The sequence below is a fragment of the Equus caballus genome, chromosome 6, assembly GCF_041296265.1.
Source record: "Equus caballus isolate H_3958 breed thoroughbred chromosome 6, TB-T2T, whole genome shotgun sequence".
In the NCBI taxonomy this organism is placed as follows: Eukaryota; Metazoa; Chordata; class Mammalia; order Perissodactyla; family Equidae; genus Equus; species Equus caballus.
In genome coordinates this window covers 64,615,591-64,641,964 of record NC_091689.1, presented here as the reverse complement: position 1 = coordinate 64,641,964, position 26,374 = coordinate 64,615,591, and the positions used below count along the sequence as shown (strand labels likewise).

Genomic DNA, 26,374 nt, shown 5'->3' with positions numbered 1-26,374 from the left:
AGGCCAAGATGCAGTTATCTAGTCTTCATGTCATTTTCTCTAACTACTCCAGCCATCCTTTTCAAGTGAAAATTTAGCTCTGGAGCAAATATTTACACACTCTTTCTTCTCCAACCATTCAGAAAGCTATAAGGGGAGCTGGTATTTTATTTTTTGATTATTCACCTTAACGGCATTCCCCTCCCCTGCTTTTTAAATTTTTTTTTTCGGGGGGGGGGGTCAATTTAGAACAGGAAGACAAAATGATACATTACTTCAGGGATATGCCGCTGTTAGGGCACCAAATTGCCCTCCCCACCAAAGGGAATTAATCACCCAATCACTTGGAAACAAGACGAAGGTTGGAATTAGGTTTAAAATAAAATCTATGTTTTAAAAATACTTTTTACGTATTTATCATTATTAAATCGCCTGTTTGGTGCAAAACACGTCCCCCTATTCGAGGCAGTCGAGAGACCTTAAAGGGCCCTCGAAACAGACAAAGCGGACGGACTTTGAGCGTCTGCTCACGCCGGGGTGAGCTTGGGCCGCCGCCGGAGTCACGAAGCCAGACGCGGCGCGCGTCTCCGCCCGGGACTCTGGAGACTGCAGCAGCGCGCGGCGCGGCCGCTGTCCGGGCGGCTCCTGGGGGCGGGGAGGAGTCGCGACTCCTGCAGACACGTGACCTCCTCCCAGCCGCCGCTTCCCGCGACCCAGATCCGTCCCCGGAACCCGCGCTTGGCGGGGCGGGCTGGGGGACACGTAGCGACGGCCCCAGTCCCAGCCGCGCCCCGGTGCGTGTGCATTCGGGGTACTTCTTCCCTTGGTCCACGTGCCAGTGGCGATCGTGACTGGTTCGGGGATCACCCAGGAGAATGTAAATCTTACTCTTGGTGCAGGAAGGAAAGATCTTTGGTTTTTATATCTGTCTACCGATATATAAAGAAATTAATATATATTCTCTCCATCCCACCCCCGGCAGACCAGAGTAGCGGCAGCGGGGCCAGAGACCTGGGAGTCCCTCAGGACATGCTTTCCCCTGGCCTCCAAGGCCGCAGCCGCCCGCTGCGCCGGGCGGCATGGGCTGTGCGCATCTCTGGGCACCTCCCGGTAACTCTCACTAGCAGTGAGTCATGCTCCGGGGTGGCTCTGGGGAAAGGTAGCCCGGCTCGTGCTGGTCTGTGCTTCCCCGCGCCCGGCGCCGCGGCTGCAGGGAGAGCGCGCGCACGCGCGCACGGGCTCCCCGCGCAGTGATGTGGCAGCAGCCGCAGGTCGGATCACGTTGCTGGCCCTGTGCTGGTACCCGTTTGAGACAGGATTAAGGAGGGAGGCTTTGGAGGTGCCAGCGGTAGTAAACGTGGGCTCTGCACACTCCTAGTGTCGCTTATCGCACGAGGAGTGGGGGGCGGGGAAAGCACGCAGCGCCACCCGAGGCGTGGAGGGGCGGCGGAGTTTCGCGGGCGAGTGATAGTGCTGCATTGCCTTTCCGCGGTAGCCCCTCTCGTGCCACCCCCCCGTCTCCCCCTCCCTCCCCGCCGCGTTCCTCCGGGAGCACCAGAGGCCCCAAACGTCGTCATCTGCTGCTGTGATTAGTGGCACCGCAATTCCGGCTGCTGCGGGAAGTTTGGGTGGCCCAGGGACACCGTGTCGCCGAAAGAGACTTGGATTGCGACATTCTGACCCACTGACTACATTTTCATTTATCTTAAATCCTTCAGGAAACAGATTTCAAGTTGCCCCTTTTGGAGGCGACCTCCAACCGGGGCCAAGGGGGGTCCCCCCAGGCCATTGAGCGGTGAGCAAACAAGTCTCCAAATTTTCCTTCGGGACCGAAGTTTACCCACCGCGAATTCTCTTTCTTTTTCCTTTTTCTGGTCCAAACCAACAGTACAGTCGGTGGAAAAGCAAAAAGCCACGTTCACGTTCCTGCACCGTAATGACGGACAAACTGAGGGAGTCGCATTTCGGAGCCGAGGAAGCCCTGGCTGCCCCGCACCCCCTGCGCCCCCTCCCCCTCCCTCAGCTGACTGCATCGCCTTTGGGAAGATGAATAGCTTGGCTGAAGTTGTTTTTCCTTTCCGGTGGCCCTGATCAGGTGTCCCCGCCCCCTCCCGCCGTTCGCCTTCCCTCGCAGCCTTCTTCCAACGCCCCCTCCCGGCCCGGCCCCTCCTCCCCCGCCCCCCTCCGGGCTGGACCGCGGATGGTACGTTCCGCACGTGAGCTGGGTGCTGGTCTGGCCGGCGACGCGCGTGCCCTGTGGCCAAACACTGCCCGGAGTGAGAGCAAACTACCAGCGCAGTGGGGCCGGCGCGAGTGTGCGTGCGTGTGTGTGCGTGTGTGTGCGAGAGGGCGAGCGCGGTGGGAGGGGGGGACCAACTGCTTCACACTTTCAACACTGCACTGGAGAGAGAGAGAGAGAGAGACTGGAGACGCACAGATCCCCCCAAGATCTCCAAAAGCTACCGTCCCACAGATTATAGAACAGAACCCCAAAAATCGAAACAGAGGAAACGGACAGCGGTTGAACATGGACGAAGGAATTCCTCATTTGCAAGAGAGACAGTTACTGGAACATAGAGATTTTATAGGGTAAGGTGCAGGCACCCTTGCGAATATCTGTGTAGGCTTCAGTTTGATTTTTTTTTTTCTTCTCCAGAAAGTGGTATGGAGCGGGCGAGGGTAGAGCACCTCCCCGAATGGGTGCCTGATGCTGATTTCTGTTTTGCAGACTGGACTATTCTTCTTTATATATGTGTAAACCCAAAAGGAGCATGAAGCGAGACGACAGCAAGGTAAGTGTAAGTTTCCGATGTTCCTCCTAACCTGCCTGGATAGTTAATTAGGGCCAGTGATTTCACAGCGAAGCTCTGCCCTCAAATATATTCCAGCCCTTGAGCTTCCCCAACTGTGAATTTTAAGTCGTTTGCTGGATACTCTCAGGGGGAGATTAAAAATCATACCTGAATTTAGATTGCATTTCAGAATAGTGCAGAGGAAAGAGGTTTCTTGGGCATAGTTTATCACATAGTATGGTTGCGGGGGGGGGGGGGGGGGTGTGGATATTGTTATATCCAGTAAATGAATGTTTAGCTTATTGTTTTCTCTCTTCCATGACTCCCATACATTAAGGATACCTACAAATTACCGCACAGATTAATAGAAAAGAAAAGAAGAGACCGAATTAATGAATGTATTGCTCAGCTGAAAGATTTACTGCCTGAACATCTGAAGTTGACAGTAAGATGCACATTTTCATTCTTTGCTGCTCTCCATGGGTGTGTTAATAGCCTAGTACTCCTCCCGGAGATATCAGAATAAATGTAAATATCAGATGCGATACAACTTGTGCTATAGTGTACAGTTTCCTACAAACTCAAGAGTAGGTGCTCACAACTGAAGCCAAGAAATCATTTCTAACCTGTCTTGTGGAAAGCTCAAGAAGTATAGGAATAGTACTTCTTTCAAAGTGTTTGCTTAAGTTGCTGTGCTGAATGGAGAGCCAATCAAGCCAAAGGTGTGTTTTTAAGTAACCAAGTGCCCCCTTCTCTTTTGCACCACTGCAGACTCTGGGGCATCTGGAGAAAGCCGTAGTCTTGGAATTAACTTTGAAACACTTAAAAGCTTTAACAGCCTTAACCGAGCAGCAGCATCAGAAGATAATTGCTTTACAGAATGGTAAGTCAGTTCAGGGAGGCCAACCCACCCTGATGAAGCCGGGCAGCCCACAGAGGAGCAGTGTTAGGACTCTTCTCTTCCCCCACCCCCACCTCCTGCCGTGGGCCACGGGCTCCCTCTCATTTGTTAAATTGCTTATACTTTCCCTTCATTGGAAAGTGCCCATTTCCCGCAGCATCCTAGAGGCTTTCAGCAGAACTCAGAGGAATCAGATTTTTATTTAAAGTGGCGGTTGCGCCCTCTCCACTTTGGTTTTTCAGCTGGGAGTAGAGCGCCCCCCACCCCCGCTTCCCACTTCTCCCACCCCCCGCGGCAACCGGTGGATTATATCACTCGAATACAGAGGAAAAACCGAGATCACTTTAGTCAATGCAGGGCCCACGTGATAAGCAGATGTTTTAACGTCGGTATTTTTCTTCTTGCCTCCATTCCTCTGTCCCCACCCCCATCCCCTTCCTCATCCTAGGGGAGCGATCTCTGAAATCGCCCATTCAGTCCGACTTGGATGCGTTCCACTCGGGATTTCAAACATGCGCCAAAGAAGTCTTGCAGTACCTCTCCCGGTTTGAGAGCTGGACGCCCAGGGAGCCGCGGTGTGTCCAGCTGATCAACCACTTGCACGCCGTGGCCACCCAGTTCTTGCCCACTCCCCAGCTGTTGACTCAACAGGTCCCTCTGAGCAAAAGCACCGGCGCGCCCTCGGCCGCCGCCCCCGCGGCCGCCCCCTGCCTGGAGCGCGCGGGCCAGAAGCTGGAGCCCCTCGCCCACTGCGTGCCGGTCATCCAGCGGACTCAGCCCAGCGCCGAGCTCGCCGCCGAGAACGACACGGACACCGACAGCGGCTACGGTGGCGAGGCCGAGGCCCGGCCGGACCGTGAGAAGAGCAAAGGCGCGGGGGCGAGCCGCATCACCATCAAGCAGGAGCCCCCCGGGGAAGACTCGCCGGCGCCCAAAAGGATGAAGCTGGATTCCCGCGGCGGCCCGGGGGGCGGCGCGGCGGCGGCAGCAGCCGCGCTTCTGGGGCCCGACCCGGCAGCCGCGGCCGCGCTGCTGCGACCCGACGCCGCCCTGCTCAGCTCCCTGGTGGCGTTCGGCGGAGGCGGGGGCGCGCCCTTTGCGCAGCCCGCGGCCGCCGCCGCCCCGTTCTGCTTGCCCTTCTACTTCCTCTCGCCGTCGGCGGCCGCCGCCTACGTGCAGCCCTTCCTGGACAAGAGCGGCCTGGAGAAGTACCTGTACCCGGCGGCGGCCGCCGCCCCGTTCCCGCTGCTCTACCCTGGCATCCCCGCCCCGGCCGCCGCCGCCGCGGCCGCCGCTGCCGCCGCCGCGGCCGCCGCCTTCCCCTGCTTGTCCTCGGTATTGTCGCCCCCGCCCGAGAAAGCGAGCGCCGCCGCCGCCGCGACCCTCCTGCCACACGAGGTGGCGCCCCCTGGGGCGCTGCACCCCCCGCACCCGCACGGCCGCACCCACCTGCCTTTTGCCGGCCCTCGTGAGCCCGGGAATCCGGAGAGCTCTGCTCAGGAAGATCCCTCGCAGCCAGGAAAGGAGACCCCCTGAATCCTTGCACCCCTTTCTTCGAAAGGACGAGGGTTCACGCGGAATAATAATATTAATAAGTTAAAACACCCTTAACGTTTTTAAGGGAGGAAGTGTAATAGATGCACGACAGGCTTTTTTTTTTTTTAAAAAAAAGAAAAACACAGGTGTTTTGTGTACATTTGGAGTTCCTGTTTTGCTCATCCCTCACCACCCCACCCTCCACACACCCTTTCTTCTCCCACCAGCTGTAAAAGAACCTCTGCGATAGATACTGATTCTTTTTTCTTTAAAGAACTCCCCCAAATAAGTTTTGCCTTTCTTTAGGCCACGTTCCACTATCTTTTAAAATATAGAAGCTAATTCTCGAGGAAGTAAGAATGGTCTGTTCTGTGGCTGAGGGCATTGAACCAGGGCAGGGGGACAGGTGGCTGAGGAGTTGACATCGAACAGCAGGTAGCTGTTTGTTATCTGTGTTTCAGTGCGGTCCTGCCTGCTTCAGGAGGCTTTCCACAAACAGAATGAGGCTCCTTTAGAATTGAATTTACTCTTCAGTATTTTATAATGTTCAGCTTTTTAAAAGGCATATGTTTTTCAAAGAGGAAGAGGTGAGGATGCAGTCGCTTGCGTTGCCACGTATTCTGAAGTGGTTTGAATGGTATCCCTTAGTAACTTGAACTTGTTTAAAGAGACACGGAGTTGTGCCATCGTCCGAACTAAGTCAGGGAAGGAGATGGGTGAGGAAGGCCAGAATCATTCTTAGTCCATTTGCTAGCACTTTATTGAGAAATTGACCGTGAATCAATTGACCCATTTTAATTTCATATATATGTATATGAATATATATATATCAAGTGCATCTATTCCCACCCTGGCATTATTTAATCCATCATGATCCTAAGTTTTTATAATCTTGCTGTAAAAAAAAAAAAAGAATGTGCACTGAACTTAAAAGCAAAGAAAGAAAACAAGTCCAAACTGATTTATCCTATATTCTGTTAGATCACAAAAGCGGAGGAAAGCATTAAACTGGTCAGTTTTGATTAGAAATGCTGTAAAGATGTGGAATGAAGCCCTGGGAGGCCTTCCGATCTCCAAGTCTATGTATTTTCTGGAGACCAAACCAGATACCAGATAATCACAAAGAAAGCTTTTTTAATAAGGCTTAAACCAAGACCTTGTCTAGATATTTTTAGTTTGTTGCCAAGGTAGCACTGTGAGGAATCTCACTTGAATGTTATGTAAGGGGTGAGACACAACAGTCTGACTATGAGTGAAGAAAATATCTGGGTCTTTTAGTCAGTTTGGTGCATTTGCTGCTGCTGTTGCTACTGTTTGCCTCAAACGCTGTGTTTAAACAACGTTAAATTCTTAGCCTACAAGGTGGCTCTTATGTACATAGTTGTTAATACATCCAATTAATGATGTCTGACATTGCTATTTTTGTAGGGAGAAAATATGTGCTAATGATATTTTGAGTTAAAATATCTTTTGGGGAGGATTTGCTGAAAAGTTGCACTTTTGTTACAATGCTTATGCTTGGTACAAGCTTATGCTGTCTTAAATTATTAAAAAAAATAAATAAATACTGTCTGCAAGAAACCACCTGGTTTAGAAAAGTTTAGTATGTGAAGATAAACTAGAAATTATCTTTATATTCTAGTATTTTCAGCACTCCGTAAGTTCTATTACTTAAATATTGCCACACTTTTGTGATTTTAAAATTCTTACTAAGGAATAAAAACTTTAATATACGATATGAGACTGTCTAATAATTAAAAAGATAATGGATGCTCGATTAGTTTTAGGGTATCTGTGAATATAGGGATGAAAGTCACTTAGGTTCTCAGAATACAACTTTATTTGTCATTGGCTTAATATCACACGTTTCCAGTGTTTTGCAAGTCTCCGGGCTCTGGCTGTCTCTACCTGCTTGTTCCCAACTTATTTTAGTGAAAAGTGTAAAAGAAAAACCTACCAATCACTTGTGTGGTTTATGTTAGACGCAATTCGCTAATATTTTTAAGATTGATGAATTTTTCACTTTTCATCTTTGACACCACATAGCCACTGTAGTGTGGTCTGGTGTTTCTCTTTCTCTGGGTCCCCTATAAAATATAGTACCACTTGGGGGTGCTTAATTGATCAGTTTAGTTTAGCTCCTTAACCTTTATAAAATAATTCTTTTGTGGGACTTTATCATGGAATTCAAGAAACAGAAATAATTTCTAGACTTTTCTCAAATTTATAATCAAATCTGTGATTTGATACAAACTATGTGAAGGATTGTCAATTTGTTAGTTTCAATAATGTTCTTTACAAACCCCTTGATTTTTGAAAGGTGTTGAAATAATAGTCAAAATTTATGAGATGTAGAAAAAGTGCTCCCTCTGCTGACTTTATGGCAATCAAACTACAAGTCTCAGAAAGTGGAGCTGGAAGGAACCTCAGAGATCAGCTTGTCCAGGTCCCTGCACTTGATAATAGGAGGGAAACGAAGCCCAGAGATAGCAAATATATTTCAAAGGTCGCACAGCTACCTGGAGCCAGCACTAGAGGCCAGATCTATCTTATCCCCCAGTCAGTGAACTTCTTCCCACGGCAGCATCTCGAACCAAATAGACTGAATTTGATTGGGTAGCATTCATGAAACATCATGAATAAACCACAGGAACAAAGGAAATAACAATTAATGCTGGAAAACCACATAGGGTTTTTGAGCATTGCAATTTATTGACGTTTAGAAAAATATTCTATCTGTGTAGACCAGAATAATGGGGAAAATAGTGTTTTAAATATTTTGAGCTACATTTTAATGCCATATTGTATTAATATGTTTCATAAACAAAAAAGATTCCAAGTAAATTGGAGGATAATAAAATGTTTTAGCATTTGTATAACTTTGGTATAATAAAATGGGAAACCTTAGGGTTGGACCAGATTTTATAGGTTGGTTATTTAGTCCAAATGCCTATATTCTAACATGGTAATAAGATAAAGTTAGGACAGAATTGCAAAATAATGTTGTCTATATGGCATCTGAAAAATGTTATTTTGGTCATTGATTTATTTTAATGAATTAAAAGACTGGAGTCATAATTCACTAAGGAGGGTTTTATACCTGCAGTGGTGAAATTTTAGCCAAACTGCTTCACAGTGTATGTGATTTTTCAATTGAAGACAAATATGAATCTTGAGTCATAATACCTTTATACATATAGCAGTATACCAATTAATTTTACATTCACATATTTTTCAGCAAACTTTATGTTGAATTGATAAATGGCCTTTTCTTCCCAAAGAGCTAAGCACATTTGTAAGGCACTAGAAACTACATTTTCATAGCTATTGAAAAGTATCACTGGCATTTTAGTTCCTATCATTATGAAAACTATTTTTCATTTGGTTCTCTGTTGCTGGCCGTCTAGGTCATAACTTTGGTTATTGCCCATCACCTGAGATTTGTTCAAAAGTATGTAAAAGAAGCCTTAGGCTCTTCCTAACTATGTCACAGGTCAGGAACCTCGCCATGGAAGGCGATTGCCAAATGAGACCTAGGAAGACATGGCTGGGCAAACAGACTAGGGCCTTTTACTTTAGAAAGAAATCAACAGAGCCCTCATGAATGAATGAAGGCCATCCTAATGCCAAAAGCTAGTTGTACTATTGTGATCACGGTATTTTACTTCAGATAGCAATCTGATGTTTTTCATTAAACAAAAATTCTTAATCTGTTGGACCCTCAGATCAATATATTTAGGGCCCCTCATTGTTCGGTGTTGTTTTAAATAAATTCAAAATGGATATACAGTGCATGCTAAAGTTCAATGTAAGTTCCAGTTTTTCACAGAGTTTAATAGACGATTGACATGGAAAATTATCACATATTTTCTGTGATTAAGATGGGATTTATACTAAAAAACATGTGCAACATGTAGTTTAAAAATATGCTCCTAGAAAGGAGTTGGACATTTGTCTTAAAATTGGGTTTCTTGTACTTGTTCAGTGATTCCATATTGAAAATTCCAGACAAATGTAAAACTATACCTTTCTAAAAGTTGATATTTTAAAATTCCGAATTCAGTGATGCCCAGTTCATCTGGCCTCAGGGAATTAACGTGCTCCATGTAACAATGGTTCAGAACAGTGAAACTTTTATGTTCAAGTGCCAACATTGTTTCTCTTTTTTTTTCTTTCTTAAATTATTTTAGTGGAAAAGCTTACTAAAATATGTTATACAGGTCCTCTAAAGAGTCTTGCACGTCTTAGAAAAAAATACCTGATCTGTAGTTAACCTTTCTCAATAATTCAGGGTCATCATTATAAACATCACTCTTGCACTATGCCTGTCATCTGGGAATATTGGCACCTGCACTAAATTCTTTTTGAGTTCTTATATCTGCTTTTATTAGATTTTTCAGTCTCTTTACTCATGGTCCGGCTGCCAGCTGTCACTTCTTGATGTGTCAGAGTGCTTGCCTCCAACTTTTATCTAATTTGCTACTCTGACTTACTATGGCCTGTGCAACCATTTTAACCAAAACCACACCCATTTGAAATGTGTCTAAAATTAGAATAAATAGGCTTTAACAGTACCTGAAGGGTACTTCTCTAAATTGTATGAGCTTGTAGAATGTTTCTACAGTGACACATTTCTCCTTCCAACCTTTTTTCCTCATTTCTTTTAACTTTGACATGCTCAGCAATGTTCCCTCTCAGAACACTTAATGCAAAAGCCTTCAAATACTTTATATATTTTTGATCATTTTATTACATAAAAAAGCAGCTCACTAATGGTTTTATTCCACAGCTAACCACAAAATAAAGAAATTTTCATGCCAGAAACAAATTATTTGATTCAATGAACACTTCTTTCTCTCAGGTTGATAGGAATGGGAGACCAAGGGTCATTAGTGAAAACTGATTGACATTTTGATTCATGGATGACCCTGGACCCTGCTTCTGGTGTGTAATCTCCTCCACCGCTGGATTTTGGACATCTTGGGTGGCAGGTCCAGAAAACCATTCTGGGGAACTGGCAGGGAGGATGTGCTTTTGAGTTTAGAGGTTGCCTTTGAGTTTAGACACACCCATTGGAAACCTTCTGGTGAGAGGTTTCAGGCTCCCCACGGATTGCAGCACACTCCTTTTCTCTTTGAGCCTACAGATTCAATAAATAGTGGGTAAGGGGATACAGACATTTGTTTTGCTCCTACTTCGTGAGGTACTGTGGTAAGAGCTGGAGAATCAAAGATTAATAATCTCTAAGCATCTCAAAGTCTAGTGGGGATGACAGACGCACACTAAAATAAACATAGTTAAGTGCTATGCAGGGGTGAATACAATACTGGGGGGGTGAGGATTGCTAACTTCATCCGGGTGGGACAGAGAAGGCCTTGAGAAGTAGCTGCATTTTACAGAATGAACAGGAGAGTAAGCCCATGGGGCTATCTCCAAGGAGAAGACTGTGGCACACTGAGCACCAGGACAGTTTAATTGGTTCTATTCGACTTGAGGTCTGAGTAAGGATTTCCCAACTTCTCAGCTTCTTTAGAATTTGACTGCCATACTGGCTTTCCCTATCGTCTCCTCCTGAGGATCTGAACCATGAGCTGGCACTGAGAGTCACGGTACTTTCTACTGCAAAGGATCGCATGCATAGCGTGATAGTATATAATGCAGAAGCGGGGAACAAACATCCCTCACAGGCAGCTCTGGCTCACCTCATTCATCCACCTGTCTTACAAAAGAAACTAAGCGTGACTTCTTTCCCTTCAAATAAGGGCATGATGATCCATGTTCTCCACTCAGTACCCAAAGGGGAAAGAGAGAGAGAGAGACAAGCCTTAGAGGGCAACAAGGAATCCTAAGGCCTGTTTGTCAAACCCTCTGGGAGGAAGCTGAGGCAAGCAACTAGTCCAAGGTCACACAGCTCAGTAAGTAGCAGAACCAGGATTGAAATCAGATTTTTTGGTTCTGAGTCCACTGCTCTTTATACTATCAACCCATAGTAACAGTAAAGAGGAGGCCACAGGCTGAAGTTTCCTCATGGAAGGAGTTGAGCTAGTCCGTGTGAGGTCCTAACAGGCGAGTATACATTGTTGGTGGAGAAGGAAAGATCGTCACGGTAATAGCGTGCCTAAATGATGGCATAGTGCCTGCAATACTTAAGATAGAGAAATTCTGGAGAAACAATTTTCAAGGTCCCCTACAAAGAACCATACAATTTTGCCTTCTACTCAATTTGAAGACATCCAGAAATGTGCCCTCCCAGGTTTGGAAGTCTCCATGTGATCTGGTGAGCTTTCCACCTCTGCCTCCACCCCTCTACCTGGGTGGTTCCGTTTCAACTCTAAGAGATTGTCCACAAAAGAGGGGATCAAAAAGCAAGTTAGGAAGCTGGACAGAGGGAACCTTCAGATGAGGAAGTAGGAAAGAGGGCGATTTGCTACAGTTTTTATATGGAGTATTTTTAGGGTGTTGTAAACTCTAGCTGCCGTTTCAATTTGAAGCCTTTTACATATGGGTATGCACATGTGTACACAGAATATCAAATGCTTCACAACGGAGGTATTGAGTATCCACCACACAGCTCTGAAATAAACTTTGCTTCCATGTGCGGCTTTACAGGTTCCGCACTGTGTTTTGAAAATTAGTTTTAACAGGGGGACTTCACCCTGGCTCCAATTCCTGAAGATCTCAACTACTTAATCAGAAAATTCCCTGTAACATTTTAACGACACCAGCTTCTCCTTCCACGATACCTTAAGCAGAGCTTTGTTTTCGAGTTCATGTTATTTTGATCGAGACTCATCGGCAGAGCTACAAGGTGGCTGTGTGATCCGAGTAGGACCCAACAGGAGGAGAAACCCGACTCCACGCCCGCACCCATGGAGAGCTCTGCAGACCCGAGTGGGAGTGATAAAGGACCTATTTCTGAGCTCCGTGTTTGAAACGGACTCATTTAAAAATTGGTAAACCCACCCTCGCTCCTTAAAGCGCCGATCGAGCGCTGCTTGGTGGCGGGATTAAAGCAGGGGGGAATAATGTCATCAGCCTCGCGATCTGCAAGGAGCTCCAGGATTGGAAAGAGAGAGGCATTCTTAGGTTGCCTAGCGATAAATCTGCCGGTGATATCATTCTCCGGGAGCCCGGCCTCCCCCTCCAGTCCCCTCCCCGCCCCGCTTCCCTTTCTCCCCCCCCTCCCCCTCCCACGCCCGGGTTCAAAGTACAGCCGCGCGGGGTGAGGGAGCCGGAGCCGGACGCAGCGCGGTCACGTGCACCCGCACATGCTGGGGCGCACGCTGCGCGGCACGTGAGAGGGGGCGGGGCGGGGGCGGGGAGGGGCCGGCGCGCGGCCTTCCGCGCACGCGCGCTGGCCGCCGCGCCCGCTACCGCGCCCGCCACCGCCCCCCCGCGCCGGGCCGCGGGCCCCGGCAGTCGGCGGGCTGCTCTGTGGAGGCTGGCCAGGTGCGGGGCGGCCGGGCCGAGGGCGGGGTGGCCAGGCGGGGATGAGGACGTGCCCTCCCCACAGCTGCGCCACACCCTGCTCCGCGGCGTCTCGCGGGCCGGCCCTAGATAGTCATTCCTCCCGAATTAAAGCTGCCCGGGATGCCGGACTCCTCGAACCGTTCTGACACAGCAGTTTCCGAGCAGCCCGTCTGGGCGCGGGTTAGAGGAAGGTCGACAGCTGCCCGGGAGGGCCTGGGGGCGGGGGACCTTCAAGCCTGGGCTGGCCCCGGCCGGGGGAAGTGACAGGCCGGGCGGGGGTGAGGCGCTGTCACACACCCGGTGGCGCCCGGACGCAGGGCAGACCCTGAGCCCGTCCTGGTCCCTAGCCAAGACTCACTGCAGAGCCCCGCGGCGATGGGTGGGGGTGGGGAGGGAATGCAGAGCAGTGATCTGGGCAGAAGAGGTGTCGCAGTACCGGCTCATGGAGGCATTGCCTCTTTCACTGGTCTCACTTTTGCAAATTAAATGCCGACTGATTAAGCACTAAGGAATTTATTTAATTTTGATAAAATATATTGGGACTTTCCGTGCAAGGTGTGAGGTAAAATAAGTGATTGTTTGCCGCTGATGGGTTCTGCGTGGTGCAGTCAAGAGAAGGAAATTAACGTAGCCAGGGGCTGAGGGATGGGTTTTTTTTTTTTACGTTTAAAATAATTATTTACAAACTCCTCGGGAAAAATGATGAAGTTTCACACTTTGACTTACTGAAACGATAACGTTATTTGATTTGTAACACTTCCGGAAGCATGTATGTTTATTAACGATCTAAAATGAATAATTAGTTTGGAGGAGTTTGGAGTTGATGATGACATTTCGGTAACTGAGTATACCCCGGGGGTGTACAAAAGTATGGAAGCACCCCTACTCCCTGCAAATATGATTCTGGTCATGTGATGGAAAGGCCATCTCAGGCGTTGCCAGTGATATTTGGACAGGTCAGGTGCCAGTATTTGCTAAGACATCGTAGAGTGTGCTAAACTCTCCAGTCTAAAGGGTGCAGTGAGTGCCACCCTGGAGACAGGCTGCTATAAGCCAACAGACATTCACAAAGCACTTGCCCAATCCATTGTTTGGGTGCCTTTTAATATGTATGCATAATGTCCTACAGGTTGAGTTTGAGTAACACTCCCCTACCTCCCAAAGGTTAGGCTGTTTACATGAGACAGTTTAGTTATTATTAATATTCTGAAAGTTGAAAAAGCAAAGATAGACTTCAGACATTCACTCAACAAATATAGATGAAGCTCTTATTCTGTGCCAGATGTTGGGCATACAGCAGTGACCCATGCAAATTCATCACCCATCATGGTGCTTAAAACTGGTAATAAAGCCTCACAAATTCCCAGGCATTTGCCCACCGATATGATTTACGATGACTGGTGACTGTATTCGTCTACCCTGGATTTTTTCCTTGGCTCTTGGGAAGAATGCCAGGTGAAGGGACTGAGGCTCCAGCGCCATCAGTCCCCTGCCCTTCCTCCTATCCCTGCTCCCCTTCCCCTACCCTTTTGGAACCATGCTAGTCTCCCTACTGGTCTTCCAACAGGACAGGCTTGATCCTTTCCCGGAATATTTGCATTTGCTCTGTCCATCTGCCAGCAGCGCTCATCCTCCAGCTGTCTGGATGGCTGATTCCAAACCCCACCACCCCTTTTCTTTAGGTTTCTGCTATAATGCCACTGCTTCAGAGAGACCCTCCCTGAGCAGCCCATAGGCAATATATAAAATACCCCCTGCCAACATCATTCTTTATTGTTACTGTTTTATTTTTCTTCATAGTAGGTATCACCCCTAACATAGTGTGTGTATATGTATACACACATATACAAATAATTTGTTTATTGTTCATCTCTCTCATTAAGATGAACAGACCTTGTTTTGTTCATTGCCATTTGTCCAGTGCCAAAATAATACCTTGCAATATAGAAATATATAAATATTTATTTGCCTTTTATAAATAAACATGTATTACTCCTCAGTAAATATTTGCTGGATGAATGAATGAATATCTCTGGCAAGTACTTCAGCTTGAGGGTTTCCAGAGACAACAGCACACAACTTCTCAAAGCATCACCTTCCATACTGTGAATCCATTTCCTCAGTTCTCACTGAGCACCTGCTATGTCCCAGGCACTGGGTGGCATAGAGATGTCAACAAATGGTAAGGAGACAAAGGCAGTTAGCATCTCGTACCTGCGGATGGGAAAAGATGCAGGGTGATTTAGAAGCAGGTTGAATTTTATTGCTGCAATAAAATTATATATATGGTATCTAAGCACTAATAGAGTTCCCCTAACAATAGAGTTAATATCAATTTCACTTTAGTCCAAATGATTATAACTTCTTATGTTAAAAAAAATTGTTCACTTAACTGAAATACTTTCTTTGAAATTTAAAATTAAAGAAGATTCTGATCATTTCTCCACCCCCTGAGTAGGAGAGAAGAAGCTACAATAGCCGCCTAGAAGAAGAAGTTTCAAAAAAGGTTTTATCTCAGCTCTGAGATGGCCCCTGAACCTGTGTGGAACTGAGTGGGACTCTCTGAGTGCAACCCATGATGGAATACACAACGCATGTGACTAAGGCTCGAAGATTCCAGATGCTTCAGCACTTGACTGGCTCTGCCAGGTGTGGTAACCTTTGTCTCTTAAACAATGATCTTCTTCTAGGCAGGAACTAGTATCTATTTATCAGTGTATGCTTAGCATCTAGCACAATGCCTGGCAGACAGCAAACACTCAATAAATGGCTGTTGAAATCCAAACCCTCCTCTCCATTCCCATAATCATTGCCCTAGTTCCAAGCTTTATTATCTCTCACCTGGATTATTGCAAGAACCTGCTCAGTGACCTTTGTCCAATCTTCCTTTCCCTATGCATTGGCCACGCTGCCAGCACAATTAACTTTCTAAACACCAGACTAAAGGATACTATACTACAGAATAGTCAGGGACTCCCCATTACATGAAGAAGGTGTGAAGGCCTAACCCTTCCCTTGCAGTGTCACTGTCCTTCCACTCTATCCCTTCTCTCCTTTCTCCCAACCAGAAGATGGGTATCTAATGCTCTAATTGCACTGAACTACCACAAGTTCCTGAATGTGGTTTGTACTCTCAAATGTTTGTCTTTGGGTGGAATAACCTTCATTTGGAGGCCTCCTATTCACACTTTAAAACTCAGCTCAAATTACATCTCCTCTGTGAAAACTGTCCAAAACTATCTTAGTCAAAACTTAACCTCACCCACTCTTTCGCCTTGTGTTCTCTTAGCTCTTTAACTCTCTACTTGGGTGTTTAAAATCTTATTCCACAAATGGGTGTGTGCATGAAATGATGCATATCTTGATTTTCTCTCATTAAATCTAACTTCAACCACCTCCCCAATGGCTGGTGGAAAATAATCTCAGTCACTGTGGGCTCTCCCACTCCCACCTGCTTTAGGATTTCACGAGGACCTGGGATGCCAGGTCCCAGGGGAAGGACCACTTCATTCTCAGACTGTCCTAGGTAATTGTCAGTGTCCGAGGCTGCTGCTTGCTAGCCCTGCGTCCTCTGCTGCTCTCTGGGTAGGAGTCTTTGCTGAGGCTGGATGATCCAGGCCTTAGGGCATGGGGTCCCCATTCCCCTTTGAGCCTTTTCCACACCCAAGGAACTACAGACCTGTAACCTGACTGCCTTATTGCTTCTGCCTCTAGTCCTTCCTCCTGACATCATCTCCAGCTTTAGAGAGGGTTACAGGGACCAGGCATTTAACCCAAATGAGTGATGTTGGCTAAGTGTAAGACCATAGACAATGGTAGGGACCACTGTAAACTGGAGGTTGTGCCCCCTTAAAAGGGACAGACTTTACTCAGCTCCACCTAATTGTAGCCAGGTCATCTGATTGTTCCAAGAGAGCTCAAATTTAGATTTTAACGTGAAATCTACTTTCAAAATGTTGGCAACTATTTTAAAAAACTTGAAAACAGTCTTCATTACAAATGAAGCATGTGTGTAAAAGGATTAGCCTGGGGAAGGCACTTTGAGACTTCTGCTTTAAAGGAGGGGGAAAAAAAGGCCTGGTGGGAAGTTTCCTTGAAGAATTTAACCCAAAACTTCCCTGATGCCAATAGCCCTGAAGTCAGTCTTGAAAATGGATGGAGGGAAAAATGAAATGACAACAGGCACAGGTTAATGTCTCAATAAATTACCCTGTCATGCTAGAACTTTTGACACTGTATTGTAATTAACTGTGTGTGTGTCCCACACCTGGACACCCAAACGCTGCTGCTATCAGACTGGCATCACTTCCACCCTCCGCTTGGCCCTCGCTGCTGTGTATCAGTCTGTTTACTTGTTCTTACCTCCTTCTCGAATTTCTTTTATGACCCTCCCAGACCTCTCTCTCCCCCTGCTTATCTCCAGATGCCTTACTGTCAGGAAAACCCCTATTTCGTCAAGAAAATTCAGCCCATCGGGCATGATCTTCCTAACTCTTGATGCTTCCTCCAGACCTCCTCCCACACCCTAACTTCCTTTTCCTACAATGCAGAAGGAAAGGTGGCCCTCCTGTTCAGAGCCAACTCTTCTGTTTGTGCTGTGGCTAATGTACCAAAACTATCTATTAAAACTCCACTAACCTTTCCAGGCGGTGCATGTGGATCTCTGTCAAGGGAGCTCTGCTATTCATTCATCCTTGTATTCCTGGAGTCTCGTACGCTGCCAGGAACAGGGAAGATGCCCAGTCAACATTTATGGAATAACTGCCTTTTTTATCTGGGGGCTGTACCTCAGTTCCTAAAACATTTTTCTAGAGCCATGAGACAACTGTTGACACCTGATGCTTCACAGGTTATTGAACTAGAGAGAGTAGTTTCCCTTGACTCTGCGCATGGGCTAAATTTGGAGGAGATAATCCAAGAGGGAATGTAGCTGGCAGGCTGGGGAGTTTCTCCTGGGTCAGGTTGGTGCTATCCAGCTGTGAGTTTGCTGTATTAATACCTTCCATCTGTCTTCTCTTATTACTGCTGGTGAGGCTGGCCGGTGGCACTTGCTGAGGGGAGCAAGGGGGGAGCCTCCACAAGGTGTCACGTCGCTCTCTGTCCCCTCAGGTTCCATCCAAGACACCAGTATTTCGTTAGCATACTGTCTCTTGGGGAAAGGTGGATAAGCACCAAGCCCTCTTCCTCCTTGTATGTTTCAAGAGATTTTTCTCTTCTTTTCCTCTAACTTTTAAACTTTTAATTTTTTTCTACTTTGATCGTATTTTTAATTTCTATAAATTATCTAATTATACTATTATCTAAAATATAATCTAATTATATTTATCTTTAGTTCTACTCTCATGTTTTAAACGAGTATCTCATATCCTAATATGTATCTTCCTCATTCCCCTGTTGATTTTCAACCTTCATATATTTTGAATTTCATCTTTTTGAAATTATTTCATAACCAACTTCATTTTTATTTTAATTTTAATAAACTATTATAACCTTCTGTTTTCCTTTTAAATTTTATTATTTTGCTCTCATTTTTATTCAGCTTAATTTATAGCTCATGTTGTATTTTTGTTTGATGAGTTTTTGTAATTCTCCTGGTTTAAAATTTTGCTTTACTATTCCTTTAAGATTTCCTTATTTCTCAACTTTCAGCTTTTAATTGGTTTTAAGTCTTTCAGAATACTTTAGCATCATATTTTAATCTTTATTCTCTCTTCCTTTCCTTTTTGGCACTATAACTTTTCTACCTTTTCTCTTATTTATTCTCTGTCAATCAATCTAGTTCAAATAATGGCTTGTAAGAAGCACATTGAAATAGGAAAATTTCTCTGCCCCTCCCTCCCTTTTTGCCAACTGTCACCGTAAGTACATTTTGTTTCTACATTAATGTGGCTTTTTGTCATAGCATTCTGTGGCATCTTTATTTTCATATTGTACATTTTAAAATCTGTGGTTTCTAATTGTTTTAATTAATTTCTTTTTGTTGTAAGGAACAAAGTCATTCCCGTTGACTCAAGTGGTGGGCATTTTATTTTAAGAATGAATGTGCAAAAGAGGAAACATGAATCTCATCCACCAGTAGGCCAGGCATCATGTCAGTCCTATGAGAAGTCCTCAAAAAGAGCTGGAACTGTTGTAGATTTGGGCCTCCCAGGCATGAGAATCAAACCAAACCAAACAAACAAAAAGATCAGAAGCAAATGCACTATCAGTGTGGGACTCTTCATTCTATACTTTATTAACGTGTGTAACCTAACTACATCTGAATTTCAAAGATAAGAAGATAATCATATGGACATCCAGGAAGAAGAATCAAGCCACCCAAAAGGGAAAAAAAAGGTCAAGTTCAGGTAGCTCCAGATTCCTCCATCGCAGTATTCACCGAAGACAGAGGAGTGAGGTTTATACCATTGCTACTCAGAAATGTGGTCCATGATCCTGCAGCATTGGCATCACTTGGGAGCTTATTAGAAATGCTGAATCTCAGTTGTCATTCCATATCTACTGAAGCAGAATCTGCATTTGACCAGATTTTCAGGTGATTCCTATGCATTTTAAAGTTCTGAGGGAACTAAAATGTGATGCAATTTTAAAAACTTATCTCAGGAATCCCTAGTATGGAGACAACAAATTAACATTTTCAAATCTGAAAGAACTGAAGCAGTGCTTCTCAACCTAGGCTGCTTCTTTGAAACTTGCTTGCAACTTTCTTTGGTCTTTTAATTTTTTTTTTTTCTGAGAGAGCCTGTTTATGTAATTTCTTTGAGACTGGAGATATTTATCTGTCTGCAAATTAGACCTACATGAGGAGTTTATTAATATTATTTTTTAAATACTGTTGCATGGGTCATACCCTCAGAGAACCTGATTGAATTGGTCTGAGATGATGGCCAGAAGTCAGTAGTTTTCAGAAGCTCCCAAGGTCCTTAGAGTATGCAGCCAGTTTGAGAATCGTTGAATCAAGGGAAACCAAAAATTTTTCCAAGAAAAATTTTTGAAATTTAATTTTTCTTGGAAAAATTACTGAAAGATGGACTCCAGACAACAAAGAAATGAATCGAAATAAAGACCTCAGGAGCAAAGAAGCTGCAGTGAGAGGTAGTTATTGAATTAATTTAAAAATAAATTCCAACTGAAAAACTTAGAATTTTAGTTAAAGAATATAGTGATTGGAGCTCCAGAAGGCAAATGGGCTTGTCTACCCCCTAAATTTCTATTTATGTTTGATGCGCTCTCACACCAAATCCATTATTTCCTGAGCTTTCCATCATTAGTTCTCAGAGTTTCACACAGTGATTGTTGCTCCTCGTCCCCCCTTTTACTCACGTCCCCACTGGCAGGCTTTTCCTCGGCTAGGAGACTGGATGGTGAAAATGGAGACTTACCTTGCCAGTCTGCTCTCAGACTGGGTTTCTGAAAGAGATCCAGAAACGTGGAATAGGAGAAGACTAGGGAAGCCTTGTGATATTGGATCAGAATTAGAAGTATGAGTATGAACTCATGATTATGTTTACATGAACGGCACAGCTCCCGCCTCTGTGGGCCCCTGCCTTGCAGGGTCCAGCACTTCAGCTGCCCCAACCTCCAGTCTCTTGCCCTCAGCTCAGAGGGGCTGCCCTTCTCCGCTTGGATTCCAGATTGCTGCACTGCAGTCAGGAAATTGTCCCAGGCAGAGAGCCAGAGGCGTCATGAGGCTCCCCTCTTAGGTTTCCCTGCCTTCACGGGGTGATTCCAGGCTCTCGTTGCCTGCCCTGTCTGCTGTTGCTCATTCTCCAATGTCTGAAAATACTTGCCTCAGACATTTTGTTTAGTTTTGTAGTAAAGGCAAGAGGGCTCGTACCACATACTCCATCATAGACAAAAGCAGAAATGCTGGGCTACATATTTGATAATAGTATTATGTTATGTTAATGTTCCTGAAATTGATCATTATATTGTGGTTATAAAAGAACTCCTGTTCTTAGGATATACATGCTGAAGTACTTGAGGTAAAGGGTTATGTTATTTACAGCTTACTTTCAAATGATTCAGTCAAAACAAGAATTCTACGAATAGCGATAATATGTAGATTTGTATAGAGAGAGATTGATAAAGTATATATGGAAAATGCTATCAGTGGCCAATCTAGATGAAGTATATATGAGAATTCATCACACTATGTCTGTGAAATTTTCTAGAAGTCTGAAATGTTTTCAAAATAAATAGTAAACAAAACATCCCTTTGAGTGTGGACTGAACATAATGATTCATATCCAAAGTTAGAATATGGAAAGAAAAAAAATAGTAACTACAGCGAAGAAACCTGGAAAACACCACCCTAACTAAATGATCAAGGTTAACATCGCCAGTGGTAAGTCATGTGGATATCATATACCCACATATATGATATTATGTCATGAACAGATTTTCCTAATCAAAAATCTATAACCCAAATCAAGAACTAAGGGGTGTCCTTAAATACATGTTTCCTTAAATACTCTTTCAAGTTGAGTAAATATTAACCATTTCATCTATCTCTACCTCGTTTAGCATCTATCTCTAGAGGATGAGGATGATATGTGTTTATTTGTCAATTTTATTCAAATTTTGTAGTCCAGAGAAATTTGTGACATTTGTATAATACAGTGCTTTTTCTTTTTACGTGTAGTCCTGTTTTAATGCAAATGCCAATATTACTGAATGAATACCATTCATAATATTTGAATGACCTATAGGACATCTTTATTTAAAATTTATTTCATTTATGTATATATATATATTTATATGCATATATACTTCCAGTCATTAAGAAAGGAGGAAAGAAGGAATTTTTCATTAAAAACGTATATTTGGCTTCTCTAGAATCATTCCTTGCTAGTTAGGAGGCAATAGCAAGAGTGGGGACTCTGGAGATTGGCTACCTGGGTTCATCTGTTGGTTAGTAGGAGTGCCTTCATCACAGGGTCTTGTGAGTATTGGCATATGTGTATGTATGTGATTTGGGGCACCTGTGCCCACAGAGTAGCGATCAGGAAGGAGCCATCACAAGCCTGGCATACACCAAGCTCTGAAAAATATCAGTTACTATTCTATCATTGTTTGTCCATTACTCTTAGGTCTTTTTTGCTCTAATCAAAGAATCACAGGATTGGTGGCCTTTCCTAAAGTGCCTTTTCTACTCCAATCAGTTGTGACGAAAAGAAAAGGTCACAGGTACCTAACACAGCTGCCCCACTCACCAGTTGCTGGCATCAGGGGAATTTTCATTAAAGGCCCTGAGCATGGAAAGAATCATCACTGACACAACTAATAACTTGAGGTTCATGTTGCATTGGGTTTTGGGCAAGTTCTGACCATAGGGGAGGGTGGATAATCCTGAATTGGGTTTTTAAACAAAGTTAGTTGTTCTCCTACTGGATAACTCTACTAAATTGTCATGATTTTTAATGTGTTTAAGGCTCCACCACGAAAATGTCCATGCCCTAATTGCCCTAATCCCTGGATCTTGGGAATATGTTACCCTACATGGCAAAAGAAATTTTGCAGATGTGAGATGGGGAGATTACCCCGGATTATCCAGGTACGCCCAATCTAATCATATAAGTCTTTAAAAGTGGAGAAGCTTTCCTGGTTCAGCAAGAGAGAAGAGAAGAAAGAAGAAGGAAAGCCTTGAAGTTGGAGAGGAACTCAACCTGTCATTGCTGGCTTTAAAGATGGAGGTGGTGGTGGGGGCCACCAGCTAAGGAATGCAGGAAGCCTCTAGAAGCCAGGAATGGCCCTCAACTGAAAGCCAGCAAGGAAAGAGGGACCTCAGTCCTACAACAACAATAATTTAAATTCTGCCAGCAATCCAAATGAGTAGGAAATGGATCCTCCCCAGAGCCTTCAGAAAGGAATGCCGACCGCCAACACCTTGATTTTAGTTTAGTGTTACTCACACCGAACTTCTGACCTACAAAACTGTAAGATAATGAGTTTGTGTTGTTTTAAGCCATCACATTTGTGGTAATTTATTAAGGCAGCAAAGGAAACTAATACAGTTGGCCTCATTGAAAAGATGAAATTTCAGCAAAGACTTGAGGGAGGTGAGAGAAGGAACGGTGAGGAAATCTGGAGGAAGAACATTCCAGGCATAGAGAACAACAAGTGCAAAGGCCCTGAGTTAGGAGCATGTGCAACATGTAAGAGCAAGGAGGTCAGTATGCCTAATATAGAGTGAGCAAGGAAGAAACTCATAGGAGATGCCATCAGATCAGGAGAGCCTGCCTTCTCTACTGTGAAATCAGACTGACTGCACTTCCTACCCAAACTTGGAGAAGATTAGCCACCTTCACCTTTTTCTGGTTGAGAAATTAGGTGCTCAGGCCCCTGTCTCCCACACTCCATTTGTCCGAGTAGTGGTTTGGAGCACCCTCACTGTTTGGCCACTTTACCCATTGGTGAAGGCCCACTCTTGTACGGTTGACTTGGCTAGAACTCAAATCACCCAGTTTCAAGGAACTGGTCATCAGGCCTGATGAGTTGGCTTGCCATGGTTTTGGTCTTGTTGAAGGTCAGTGTGACTCTATTCCTTTATAACCAGTAAACTCTCTGACTGTTGCCTGTGGAGACAAGGATTCCTTTCCTGGAAAATTGGTTGGGGTAAGAACTCTGATGTGCTGGTTTTCCTCAGGATTTAGCATCAGCCTGCAAGACATCTGGAATTTTTAATACTCAGCTCCCCTCCCCACATTCATGGCTTTAGTCATTTTATCTTTCTGTCTGTTGGAGAATATATATTTTGGCAGAGGTAAAGATTTGACAATCTTTACACCTGTCAAGCTCCAAAGCACTGTTCTGAAGCATCCGAGGCCATCTCTTTTCTTCAGTTTTGATCTAGGTCTACAATAAACTGTATGTGATTTGTCTTAACATTGACAGTTTCTGCCTAAGGCACAAGTGGTTGGTTTGGAGTACATGCCACCCCTTTCCTCTCACAATGGGAGAACATGTGCTTTCCAGCTCACACAGAGAACAAAGTAATGAACCAGAATAGGACAAAAGTCACATCTCCTGAATTCTATTTTTGAATTTTCCCCAAAAGTCTCCTCTTAGGATACTTCTGAAGTACTTATGTTTCCTGTTCCTGCTCAAGAAATTATGTTTCTTGTCTTGATGTTGAGGGTGGGTTGCTAGGCTTTGGTTAATTATAATCCGGTTATGCCCAGTACCTAGCGCCGTGCCTAGCATTCGGGAAATATTTAAAAAATTAATTAGTTCATCTCTTCACGCATTCACTCATCAAATGAATGACCCTTCTAAATTTTTCATGTCTCTAATCTTGGAAATAGGTAAAATTTGGTGGTACTGACAATTTATTATGTAGTTGAGAGAAGCATTGCATTACTTTCTACTTCATGGGTCAAACATATTTTTAAGGACGTTTCATCTCTTGAGAATAATGTACTCTACATTTATTATAAATTGACAATAAATTAACTAGAGAAAGTTAAATAAATTTTACAGTTGAGCCTAAAGGGATAAAATAATGAAACATTTTATCATGTTTTATAACTGAAAAAAACAGTTTTCTAGATGAATAGACTCAGTACCCTATAGGATGAAAAATGTGGTAAAATGGGTGTGAAGTAACTGATCTTGGTCACTCTCTTCCTTCTTTAGCTGCCGAGGCCTCTGTAGATTGCAGCCATCACCAAGCTCTCAAAACTTCCTTGGGATGCCTGCCAGCATTATGAGACCAGGTAACACAGTGTCTCAAGATGAACTCAGTGGAATGAACTTTGGCAGAGATCTAAGTAAGTTATTTCCTGTCTTACACTGAATAATCTCCTACCAATTCAACTACCCCGCCTTCCGCAGAACTTCTGAAATCCATGATAAGCAACACGTAATTAGATAAAAGTAGTGCAGTAAGTCTGAAAATGGCATTTTCCCCCAAATTCAGAGATGTTTGTCCTCTGGGGGGATGGAAGGTTCTCGTCTTGTTATCTCCTTCTAAGTCTTGGCATCTTGGACAGATAGTATTTGCTTATTACCCTGGGGGGATTTCCATGTGGGGCTGAGTATTCTTGACACCCTATTTTAAGGATAGTGCTTAAATCCAAAAGTGCTGTCTTCAATATTCATCTTTAACACAGAAGACATTTCCAGATTATACAAAGTCTACGTATCATCTAGGGAAAGGTATTATATCTAGAATGTACAAATGCAGTAATTGGGATGCAAGTCATCATCAGATAATTCTATTCATATAAAAGCATTGTCTGGGCAGACAAAGCAAAGACAAAAATAGGTTAAGGTCCTGCCCTCATAACTCTTTCCCCTTAAGCTGGGTGCTAAGCGTAGTTCACCCCATTCTGTTGAGCATTCCTTTGATAAATTCTACTTAGACTCAAAAGACCTGGGGTGCAAATCTTGGCTCTACTACCTAATTGTGTAAACTTGGGAAAATCACTTGTACATCTTTTTGTCTGTGTTCTCATCTATATAATGGAGATGAAGATATAAGGTCCATGAGTGTTTGGAACTTCATGAATATAAAAACACTAAACAAGCATTAGTTGTAATGGTTCCTAGGAAGCAGTCTAGCACAGAGGTCAAGAGCATGAAATCTGAAGTGAGACAGTTTGGTTTGAGTCTCACTTATCAGCTTTGTGACCGTAAGCATTACTTGTCTAAATCTATGTTTCCTTGCCTGTAAAGAGGATAATTTTAACGAGATAAGAGAGTTCCAAGGATTTAGAGACATAATCTAAAACCTCCTGTATTTGCATTTCTTTCTGGGCGAGTTCAGTGGTCGTGCAATGCTGTGGAAAGGCTAGAAGGAGGGAAGACTGACGTAGCTTCCATTTGGTAGAGTTGGCCTGCGTGCCCCAGCTGCATTAGGCCCTCTCTGGGGCTGCCGAGCTGCACAAAGTTCTGGAGTCCATTCCCATACAGCGTATTCTAGGCTGACAGCCCCCTGTGAAATGCTGGTCCTGCTCTTCCTGCTCCCCCAGCCAGTTAGGCTAAAGCATCAACCTTTAGCCACCAGATAGGTTGTAAAACTAGTTTTCTTGGTGTCTTGCCACCTAATCAGTTCTCACGTGAGTTTTTTCTGGGTCAGAGGATCATGAGTTCTCACTGTGGTCAGAGTCAATAGCCACCCATCAGGAAGTCACTTGGCTGTGAGATAATTCAGAATGTCTTCAGGAATTTCAATCTGTTGCTGGGTAATAAACTCCGATATCTAAAATCCGCACAGACCTTTCATTTTTCTAACTAGAACAATTGAACATAGCTTAGTCAGGAACGCCCTAAGATTTCCAGGCTGTCAAACACTCTTAATTACATTCGGACGGGTTGACGTCTCTCACATCTGGAGCTCTGAAGTAATAGGGAAGTCATGTGACTGTCTAGTCAGGTCAAGATGGCCCTTCCTCTGTTGGGCAATTGTTCCCACGAGCAGTCTTCACGTTTCTGGTATGGAAAAGAAATATGATAATGGCTATTCGCCATGTGGCTCTTACTTTATATGCTGGGGACTGTGCTAAGCACATAACATGTGCTAATTCATTTGATTTATGAGGTACGTGCTACCATATAAGGAAACCCAGGCACTGAGAGGTTAAGTGACTTGCTCCTAGTCACACAGCCACCCGTCCCTAGGCTGTTTTGCCTTTTGTTATTCCATATTTGATTTTAGCAACTGGCCAAAGGAAAGAAAAAAAATCTCCATAGT

At 44.5% G+C, this 26,374-nt stretch overlaps 1 protein-coding gene and 3 long non-coding RNA genes across 6 annotated transcripts in view; 2 read left to right on the top strand and 2 right to left on the bottom strand.

Annotated features, from left to right (window-relative positions):
- The window catches only part of LOC102149623 (uncharacterized), a 73,194-nt gene extending 67,935 nt beyond the window's left edge, over nt 1–5,259 (bottom strand). Inside the window, exon 1 of the long non-coding RNA XR_011440002.1 lies at nt 5,122–5,259. This is a non-coding gene — a long non-coding RNA (uncharacterized lncRNA). The remainder of the gene's footprint in view (nt 1–5,121) is intronic.
- On the top strand, nt 1,332–6,944 carry BHLHE41 (basic helix-loop-helix family member e41). 2 transcript variants are annotated; one of them, XM_070271093.1, is made up of 6 exons: nt 1,436–1,774; nt 1,868–2,568; nt 2,708–2,771; nt 3,109–3,216; nt 3,543–3,654; nt 4,121–6,944. In XM_070271093.1, the coding sequence occupies exons 2-6, from the start codon at nt 2,180–2,182 to the stop codon at nt 5,206–5,208; spliced, it is 1,761 nt and encodes a 586-aa protein (XP_070127194.1). In that variant the 5' UTR covers nt 1,436–1,774; nt 1,868–2,179; the 3' UTR covers nt 5,209–6,944. The 2 variants fall into 2 exon arrangements, with proteins under 2 accessions (XP_023499861.1, XP_070127194.1); XM_023644093.2 differs by having other exon boundaries at nt 1,332–2,568.
- A 5,592-nt stretch (nt 6,945–12,536) lies between these two features.
- LOC138924779 (uncharacterized) overlaps nt 12,537–26,374 on the top strand; it is a 46,928-nt gene continuing 33,090 nt past the window's right edge. For both annotated transcript variants that reach the window (XR_011440000.1, XR_011440001.1), the window contains exons 1-3: nt 12,537–12,657; nt 15,137–15,327; nt 24,316–24,449. This is a non-coding gene — a long non-coding RNA (uncharacterized lncRNA). The remainder of the gene's footprint in view (nt 12,658–15,136; nt 15,328–24,315; nt 24,450–26,374) is intronic.
- Nucleotides 14,623–17,530, bottom strand: LOC111773946 (uncharacterized). The gene is made up of 2 exons (XR_002808684.2): nt 17,317–17,530; nt 14,623–14,892 (listed from the first exon to the last, which is right to left on the bottom strand). It is a non-coding gene; the product is annotated as an uncharacterized lncRNA (long non-coding RNA).